Source organism: Gouania willdenowi, chromosome 16, assembly GCF_900634775.1.
Source record: "Gouania willdenowi chromosome 16, fGouWil2.1, whole genome shotgun sequence".
NCBI classification, from domain to species: Eukaryota; Metazoa; Chordata; class Actinopteri; order Blenniiformes; family Gobiesocidae; genus Gouania; species Gouania willdenowi.
The window spans coordinates 35,594,928-35,605,020 of NC_041059.1; the positions used below are offsets into that span (position 1 = coordinate 35,594,928).

The following is a 10,093-nucleotide window of genomic DNA, read 5'->3' on the forward strand; positions in this document are numbered from 1 at the left end:
GAGTATTTTATGTATGATTTACTTGTACCTGTACTTGAGGATATATCAGTACTTTTTACACCTCTGTGACTTATACAATGAAGCGACTTATATGTAAGTTTTTGGCCAACAGCGCCCCCTGGTGAGTAAAATGTTCATTAGTTTTCTATTGTTGTATAAGACGCTCCCTCATTGGTAGTAATTATGCCTGATGTAACAGTCTATACATACAGTATATCCACTATGAGGAGTAAAATGTGTGTTTGTATTATTTAATTTAATATATTTGATCTTCCTATGATAATATGACATACATTTAATCACAAAAGGCAACTTCGATCAGATCAATGTTGACAGGTTGGCATGGCAACTCAGGCTAAAATGGAAGCTCAAGTTGACAGGTTGTCATGGCAACTCAGGCTAAGATAAAAGCTGCAGAATCTACATCATTCAACAGAATTTCCTCGTGCACCGTCAGAAACGACTAAAGTAGCTTTAAATATATCGATTAACGTTGACCAAAGGTTGTCATCAGTGAGCAACGTTTGAGACCAAGGTGAGTTTCTAATAATAATGTCAACTTTAATGACTCATTTTGTGATTTTCCACAATCCAGTGAGTAAATACTGCTTGTTTTAATCTAAATGTGTTTACATATTAAGTCATAATCTTGTGTAAATGAGCTGATATTGTAAAGATCTTTGGAACGACTCAAGCTCCTCCCACTGCTGGTGCAAACTCCATTATTGGTTATAAGATCTTCTTTGTTCAAAGCATTTGGCTGATTAGGGTCTAGATTTCTGATGCATTATATCAATTCTGGACTGGTGTGGGACAACATATATGTTTGGGACGACGCATCAATACAAAACATTTAAGTCGACATATTTTTTGTGTCAAATGGGCGGGGCAATATGGCCTTTTTTAAAGGTCTGAATATTTTCAAGCTGTATTATGATATACGATATACATCTCAATATTTTGCCCTTGCCTTGAGATGATGCTTTGATGTATAAAACCAGAATGGCAATATTCAATATATATTGTTGTTTTCTCTGTGATGTAATTGGGGTTTCCCCTATTATAGCATAGTGCACCCTCGGATCTGGGTCGGTTGTGTTTGAATATGTGATCGATTGATTTGGTCTTGTACTTTCCTGGTGTGCCTAAGGCATAAAGTGGCGGTGCAGAAGGTAGATATATGTGACAGAGAATAATTACAATGACTAGGGTCATGTCTGGTGTAAACCACATGTATATTAGAGGTTGGATAGAGCTTTTGTAGTAGATTCCAGTCCTAGTTTCTAGTTTACAATGTCCTTGAGGTGGTAGATGTTATTGAATGCGACAACTAGTTGGCTAATTAGGAATGCCATATCTCGGCTCGTAGGGTTTATTCAGCTCGCGATTGACGGCTAGTCTGATAGTTTTGTTGTTCTGTATAGCTTAATTTGGTTTTGGTGGACCCACTTGAGCTTTTGTTTGGTCTTTGTGCTGGGAATCTTTATTTAGGGGTCCGGTCCATTTGGGAAGAAATTTCTTCACTAGTTTGGTTGCATGATGATCGTTTTTGAGCAAAACTGTAATATTAGACTCTGTCTCCAACCTGTATTTCCTCCTGTGAGGCTTTTTGGTCGTAGTAGGCTTTATGGCCCTTAGTGCTCTCTTTGAGGTGTTTTAGAGCAAACGTGAACGTAGCTTGGAGGTGGTTCTAAGGATCGATCATGTATTGGTGAGTGGTGTAGGTGGTAGCAATGTTAGCTTGTCCTGGTTGGTACAGAAGGTGTGTGGGTAGAGTCATCTGCCTGCCCGTCATCATTTAAAAAAGGTGGGACGCACTAATATGAAGCTGTACGGACACAAATGACTCAAAATAAATGAGATATTCTTTAATTCTAAGTAACTCAAAGGTTACTTTTTCTAGTAACGCATTACTTTTTGGTGTAAGTGATCAAAATAGTAACTGAGTTACTTTGTGAATGAAGTAACTGGTAACGGTAACTAGTTACTTTTTTTTCAGTAACTAGCACAACACTGGTTACAGCCGACAATAAAATGTTGGTTGTGTTTCTACGTCATGTTCGCCCCCTGTCCAATCACAGCCTTCCCAACCCCCAGACCTAAAGTGGAATTAACTAAAGCCAAATAAACCGCTTTTCCATGTAAACCTCAGTTCTGGAATTACTATTACCATGTAAACATGAAGCAGAATGATTTAATGCAGAATAACTCATTCTGAATTTAAAAAAACATCATGTAACTGTGGCCACTGAGGAGTTTAGAACAACCGTTGATATGCTGGGGAAGAACTCCACATCAGAGAACATCAAAGGAACAGCAAAAAGTAGAACTAAAAAAAAAAGAACAAAAGGCAGAACTAAAAACCCAGAGCTCATAGAGCAGATACTTCCTCAGGAGAAAAAACACAGACATAGTGTAAAAGCCCAAAGCTTCAGATAGGAGAGAATAGGAAACATCTGGAACAGCCCCTGATTCAAAGAAAGACTAAAACGTCCCAGAATTAACATCCTTCCCGCAGATGAGACACTAATACTAAGCTACTCTTAAACGGTAAATCTCATGGTGCTACCATCTTTTGGCACAGAGGACAATCTAACAACAAGTACATTATGATTACAGTGACCAGCATTTTTTACAATTACAATTAAATCACAATTATTTTTTTAGCCTCAGAAATCCAATTACACTTACAGTACGTTATCATTTACTTTACAATTAGGCAAGGCAAGGCAAATTTATTTATATAGCGCATTTCATACTCAAGGCAACTCAATGTGCTTTACATGATAAAACATTCAATTGTTTAAAATCAATAAGAACATTTAAATCAATAAGAACATTTAAAATCATCAGTAAAATCAATTAAAATCATCAGTAAAATCAATTAAAATCATCATTACATCAACAACATGACAAAAAATCTCTCTCTCAATCATATGCAGTAGAGAAAAAAAGTGCCTTTAACTTTGATAAAAATGTTCACATTAGATGCTGACTTCAGCTCTGCTGGCAGTTTGTTCCACTTCTTTGCAGCATAACAACTAAAAGCAGCATCACCATGTTTACTGTGAACTCTGGGCTCCACTATCTGACCTGTGTCCATAGATCTGAGAGACCTGCTGGGTTCATACCTGACTAACATGTCACTGATGTATTCTGGACCAAACCCATTCACACATTCTATTCTGAGGCTGACTGGGAGCCAGTGTAAAGACTTTAAAACTGGAGTAATGTGTTCTGACCTCTTTGTTCTGGTTAAGACCTGAGCTGCAGCGTTCTGAACCAGCTGTAGCTGTTTGATGCTCTTTTGGGGGATTCCTGTCAGAAGATTATTAGTATTAGTATTCAGAAATACTCAACCTGAAATAGATAACCTAATAAAAGTTAACCTTTCTCTTGTGTTAGCTTTCTGTTAGCATCTCATATGATAACGGGTCTTAAGTCAGCTGTAAAATACACTTTTAAAATGGTAAAATGTGGGAAAGCTTGATATAAACATTTTAATAATATGTTAACTACATATGTGTAGAACATGTTCACCAGTTTTGCATTAAGTAAACATTGCAATTACAATTACAAAGTAAATTATCTGAACTCAACTAGAATTTAATGAGATTATGACAGCAACAGATTTTTAAAATTACAATTACAATTATAACTACACCATCTTTGTAATTAATTATCAATTACATGATTACAATTATAACTGACTACCCCTGCTCAGAAGCTGCCAGCTAATAATGGTAATCTACTTATAATATGTTTTCTTGTGTTTCAGGTTGTTTACCAAAGCAGTGACAGTGCATCAGTCGTGAAGAGTGAGAATAAGATTGTCATGGGTCAGTCCATGAGGAGAGAAACTGACCCCCAACCACCTGCTGATGAGTGGTTAGATATCTTTAGAAATGGTTCGCTAATGAAAAAGGTGCTGCAGGCTGGAGGAGGAAGAGACAGTTGGCCACAACTTGGACAGATTGTAAAGATTCATCTAATAACACGTCTGGGTGACATGCTGATCAACAAGCACCCGGAGTTGTCGTTCACTTTGGGAGACGGGAAAGTGTTCTGGGCAGTAGATGATGCGGTGCAATTCATGGGAATGGGAGAGAAGGCGCTCTTCCAGGTTTCGTCAAAGGTTGAGTTGGTAATTACGCTCCTGGAAGCTACTGATGCTCCAGACCTGAAGCTGCTGCCCCCCACTGAGAAGATTGATCTAGTCACCTGCAAGAGGGAGCAAGGGGGTTTGAGCTGGAAGTGGCTGCTTGGTGCCACTGCAGTAGCCATTGGTGGCATCGCTCTGTCTGTGGCCATCTATGCTAGAAAGTGATTCAAGAAGTGTAGTAACGACACGACTTAAACACTGGAGCACATCTGGCAGAGCATTCTGACCATGTGGTCCATGAGGGTGAAAATATTAATCAGTTTATGACCTCCTCACTGTCACTCTCTGTTCTCTGCTATGTATGTGTGACAAATGATGTCATCATCCTCTACAGTTACAAGATGCATTTTGTAGAGGAACAAATGAGAATTAATATTCAAAAATAAAGAAAAATGAAAATATTCAGTTTTTTAAGAACATTATCCAAATGTGTTTGTTAATGTGGAAAGAAAACAAAAATATCAACATTGTCTAAAATGATATTTATTGTAACACAATTCTTACAACATTTAATACCAGTGAACAATAACCAGAAATCAAAACTGACTGGAACCTGTGAGCAAACCAAACACCAAAGTGCTTTTATCAGATCCTTCACTGTGTAATGCCATTTGTGGAGCTTTGATCTAAAATTAATACTTCTAAGAAAATGTCAATAACTTGACTAAAACTGACTTTTGAAGGAAAAAATAAATGATCAATCAATACAAATATTTCCATCAAAGAAGCCACTATACCGTACTATTTGCTGATATGAATTGTCACTGACCAACCCCTATTAACAGCTTCATTTCTGTCCTGGCTAATGAAACCTTATATTTCTATTATGGGCCCACCTTAGACATAACAATGTGAACACACACTTTTCATATGAAATGTTGTGAAAACAGAAATACTGATGCACTTTTTTTCACTGTAAATAAATACACTTGACTGCATTTTTGAAACCTTGGACGACTTTTTAAGGTTACCCATGAGGCCATTCTTACAATAATGTTATGTTATGGCTAAAGGACACATATGAGGACAGGAGTGGATTGTTCTGTTAAATAACATTGTATTTGTTATAAAATGTGCTACTATATAGAAAGTTCAATATTAGCTTTTTGCTGATATCCGATATTGTCCAACACAATTTCCAATTTCTTCAGTAATGGAAAAAGTCATGTTTGTTTTTGAATATTTTTTTCTTATTAATTAATCAATTATTTGTTTATTTATTTATTAAATAAACAAATAATTGTTAGAGGGTGTTGCGTGTTCAGCCTCGTTGCTCATTCTTTCAGTGAACCACACGTTTCTCGTTTGAGTAGTCTTTATTCTCAACTTAGTTCTGGCATCCTCATCAGAACATAACGGAAGTAAACTAAAACATCTTCCCGCTCAAACGGAACCGGAAATACTCACAAAACAAAGGAAGTAAAAACACACTCAGCAGGATCTAGAACCACGTTCCGTGCCTATCAAAATAAAGTGCTAAAAGAAACATATAACATCACACAGACAAGGCTGATTGAGAACATACTCCAACACTCCCCCTTGTTCTCATCATCCTTGCTTCACAGTATTTAGTGTCCAAAGAACCATTTTTTGAATTTAACAAACTTAGCTTTGGGTGCAGGTTTGGTAAGGATGTCGGCAACCATGTTTTCAGATGGACAGTACATCACATTGATTTTCCCTTCTTTCAACGCATCACGTATGAAATGGTACTTTACATCAATATGTTTAGATCTCTGTCTGTTCACAGGATTTTTACACAATGCGATTGCCCCTTGATTATCACCATGGATTTTTGTACAGCTGTACTTTTTGTTGTCAATGCCATTTAACAGTTGGGTTAGATACATGCTTTCTTGAGTAGTGGCTGTCAAAGCAATGTACTCAGCCTCACATGTGGAAAGAGCTACAGTTGGCTGTTTCCTGGATTTCCAAGAAATAGCTGGACCTTGTGATGTTAAGCTAAAACAATAGCCTGTGGTGCTGCGTCTGTCCTCAACTGAGGATGCCCAGTCCGAGTCACTGTATGCAATGAGGTTCAAGTCTTCGTTGTTTTTCTTGAATGTTAGCTCATAGTCACATGTACCTTTGAGGTATCTTAAAACATGTTTAGCATTCACCAGGTCTTCTGTCGCAGGTTTAGCTAATGTTTGGGATAGTTTACTCACTACCCAACTGATGTCTGGTCTGGTGCAGGTCATTGCATAAATCAGACTACCTACTATCTCACGATAGTGTGTAGGATTTACAGTGTTTGTTTTGTCATCCCCATTATTTTCATTTAAATTAGCACTTTGCTCACATGGGGTGGATCTCGGTTTGGAATCTGACATTCTGTATTTTTCCAACACTTTCAGGACGTATTTCTTTTGGCTCATTTTAATTTCATCTTCTTCTTGCTTAAAATGTATACCTAAAAAATAATTTATTTTGCCCAAATCTTTCATGTTAAATTTGGATCTCATCGTTTCTTTGAAATTGTTCAAAAAATCAATGCTGCTTGCAGCAATGATCAAATCATCCACCCAAATGAGAACAATAACACTGGCATTTTCTGTTTGTTTTCTGTAAACACAATGATCAGCAGGATTCCTTTCAAAATCGTTTTGTTCGAGATGGTCATTTAAAAGTTTGTACCAGTTTCTTCCTGATTGTTTTAACCCATACAGGGATTTCTTTAATTTGTACACATACTTCTCTCCTGTTCCTGTGTGTTCTTCATAGCCCTCTGGCTGTTCTATGTAAATTTCTTCATCAATTGGAGCGTGCAAGAAAGCTGTTTTGACATCCATCTGATGTACTTTAAGGTTGTTTTGAACTGCTAACTGCATTAACACTCTCACAGATGTGATGTTTGCTGTTGGTGCAAAGGTTTCGTGGTAATCTATACCTTCTGTTTGGCTGTAGCCCTTTGCTACATATCTAGCTTTGAAGATCTTTTCTTTCTCTTCATTTTCTTTGATGGTATAAACCCACTTTCCTCCCACTGTGTTTCTACCTTTTGGTAAAATGCTCAGTTCAAATGTATCATTTTCTTTAAGTGAGTTTATCTCTTCTGTCATTGCTTGTTTCCATCTTTCTGATTGTGTTGATTTTTGAGCCTCACTGAATGTTTGAGGGATACCGCACACAGCCCTGTAACAAAAATCAACAGTTATTTGTGTTACATCTTTGATTTTGGAATCTGGTACGTAATCCTCAAAGTATTTTGGTGGTCTTTTCTCTCTTTTCGGATACCGGTCATTTTGTTTTGTTTTGTTTTCCTCATCTTCATTTTTATTTCTTATCATGTTATCAGAAAAATTCTCATTTTGTGTTTCATCTAGAGTGTTTTCCTCATCTTCACCTGCATTGATGTTTTCAGTGATGCCTTGGATTAACAGAGTCTCAACGTGTCTTTTGTCTGTCTGTTTTTCCTGGGTTTCTACTTCCCACTCATTTGTCTGTGTTTGTTGATTAACGCCATTTTCTTTAATGAACTTCACTAGTCTGTGTCTGGACACTTTTCTTGTCTGTGGGTGATACACTAAGTAGGCTGGGCTGTTTTTGCTGTATCCTACAAACATTCCTTTTTCCCCTTTTGAGTCTAATTTCTTGTGATTGTCATTGTAAGTGTAACAGTTTGATCCAAAAATCCACATTTTAGACAGATTAGGTTTTCTTCCAGTCATCATGTAATATGGGGTACTTTTAGTTCGGTTATTGTAGCACCTGTTGCGAATGTGGGCAGCGCACTGTACTGCATAAGGCCATAGTTCTTTTGGCAAACCCTTTTCTAACAACATGCACCTTCCCATCTCAAATAGCGTCCTCCACTGTCTTTCTGCTGTTCCATTTTGATGTGGGGAGTATGGTGATGAGGTCTCGTGTCTGATACCCTTTTCTCTGAGCAGTGTTTGAAATGAATCACTTGTGTATTCAGTACCGTTGTCCGATCTAATGCACTTAACATTGCCATAAGGTGCACAGTCAGCTAGAAATTTCTGTGTTGCTTTAGTTGTATCACTCTTGTTTTTCAGAAAATAGACAGTCGCTAATCCAGAGAAATCATCAGTAAAACAAATTGCATATCTGTGTCCCTCTAAGCCTGCAGGATCAATGGGGCCTGATAAGTCCGTATGGACTAACTGTAGTGGTGCTCCAGCTTTAACATCTGATTCTTTGTTTCTGCTGTTAATGAATTTTCCTTCTGTGCATATGTCACACTCTATTTTACTGTTGTCAGTGACTTTCATGCCCTCAACGACATTTTGTAAGTTCAGAACATCATTTACATTACAGTGTCCTAATATTTGATGCCATGTTTTGACATCACAGGCTAGTTTAACTTTATCATCACAGATCACATCAGTAAAATGCCTCTCAATGCATTTTTCATTGTTATTTTTCAGATAATACAGTCTCTCATGTACCTCGATTGGGAACACAGTTCCATCCTTACACAGGAGTTCATTTTGTCCTTCCATGAAGGTCACACTGGCTCCATGGGCTGTAGCTGCTTGCACTGAAAAAATGCTCTGTGGATAGGATGGGATTAGCAAAGCATTTTTAAGAGTGACTCTAACATACTTCCCCTCAGAGTTCAGCAGCTTAATCAGTGCATCACCCCGCTTCAGTGCAACATTGTTCATCTTGCTTCCATCCGCCAACTCCATAAAGTGCTTATTTGGGTCGAAGGTCTTGTCAAATTGTGTGAACTGCTCCTCATCTGTAATGATATGTGATGTGGCTCCACAGTCCACCATGATGCCATTAAGTTTGATGTTATCAGGTAGAAGATCCTGGCTGGCTTTGAATACCATCGTCTGATCCTCCTCGTAGTTGTCCTGCTTCTCTGAAGTCTGCTTGGCGTCGTCCTTCCGTTTGGCTCTTCTTCTGCATGTCTCATCACTGTGGGTTGTGCTTCTGTGGTAGTTACACCATTTTGGTGTACTCTTTTGACGGCAGTCTCTCGCCATATGCCCACGATTTCCACAATTGTAGCAGGTTACAGCTGTCATGTCTACTTTCATCACATTGTCTGACTTCAGTTTGTTTTCAAACTTTTCTGTCTCTTCGTAGCTTCTCAGTCTGCTTTTAAACTGGATAAATGTTAATTCTTCACTGCTCTGAGTTGTGTGAATAGCAAAAGGCTTGTATGACTCCGGAAGCCCCTTTAGGATCATTGCTATGATCAGTCCGTCACTTATCACCTCATTTGCATTTCTCAGAGACGTTGCTGCTTTTTCAGCACGTAAAATATAATCTGTCACTGTTTCCCCAGGGTCTTTTAACAGGGAGGTGAGCTCTGTGTAAAGAGCGATGATTCTCGGTTTACCGTGGCTGGCGTAATGGCCGCGTAGTATATGGAGCGCTTTCCGGCCGTTATCTGCAGCATCTCTCATCACCAACGACAGGCTTTTATCGTCGAGGAACTGTATTAGCTCTGCATAGCACTCCTCGTTTTTCTCTCGGTCTGGGTTATCAGCCGATAGGATGGTATCTTTTAATCCCAGCGTTCTCAAGTAAGCAAGGAATTTTACCTCCCATATTTCGTAGTGGTTTTCGTCTCCGTCGAAAACCAGTCTGTGCCATCGGCCTCCTGTGCTGTGCCTGGGCCCATAACCTGTTGCGTGTTCAGCCTCGTTGCTCATTCTTTCAGTGAACCACACGTTTCTCGTTTGAGTAGTCTTTATTCTCAACTTAGTTCTGGCATCCTCATCAGAACATAACGGAAGTAAACTAAAACATCTTCCCGCTCAAACGGAACCGGAAATACTCACAAAACAAAGGAAGTAAAAACACACTCAGCAGGATCTAGAACCACGTTCCGTGCCTATCAAAATAAAGTGCTAAAAGAAACATATAACATCACACAGACAAGGCTGATTGAGAACATACTCCAACACACTACAAGATTTATAGCCAAGGCTAATTTGCAATGTCTGTCCC

General features: G+C 38.4%; 1 protein-coding gene and 1 long non-coding RNA gene across 2 annotated transcripts; one reads left to right on the top strand and one right to left on the bottom strand.

Moving 5' to 3' along the window:
• The first annotated feature begins 416 nt into the window (after nt 1-416).
• On the top strand, nt 417-4,563 carry LOC114478511 (uncharacterized). The gene is made up of 2 exons (XR_003675864.1): nt 417-535; nt 3,779-4,563. It is a non-coding gene; the product is annotated as an uncharacterized LOC114478511 (long non-coding RNA).
• Nucleotides 4,564-7,189: 2,626 nt separating this feature from the next.
• LOC114478151 (uncharacterized) lies at nt 7,190-9,872 on the bottom strand. Its single transcript, XM_028471004.1, has 2 exons — nt 8,575-9,872; nt 7,190-7,297 (listed from the first exon to the last, which is right to left on the bottom strand). The coding sequence occupies exons 1-2, from the start codon at nt 9,793-9,795 to the stop codon at nt 7,265-7,267; spliced, it is 1,254 nt and encodes a 417-aa protein (XP_028326805.1). The 5' UTR covers nt 9,796-9,872; the 3' UTR covers nt 7,190-7,264.
• Between the last annotated feature and the right edge of the window lie 221 nt (nt 9,873-10,093).

What these genes read in the sequence shown, in the direction of transcription:
- LOC114478151 (XM_028471004.1), bottom strand. Translation starts at nt 9,795, where the DNA reads ATGAGCAACGAGGCTGAACACGCAACAGGTTATGGGCCCAGGCACAGC. An exon ending in GAACTGTGTTCCCAATCGAG is followed by an intron (nt 7,298 to 8,574) that starts GTACATGAGAGA and finishes TTTTTGTTACAG; the next exon opens with GGCTGTGTGCGGTATCCCTC.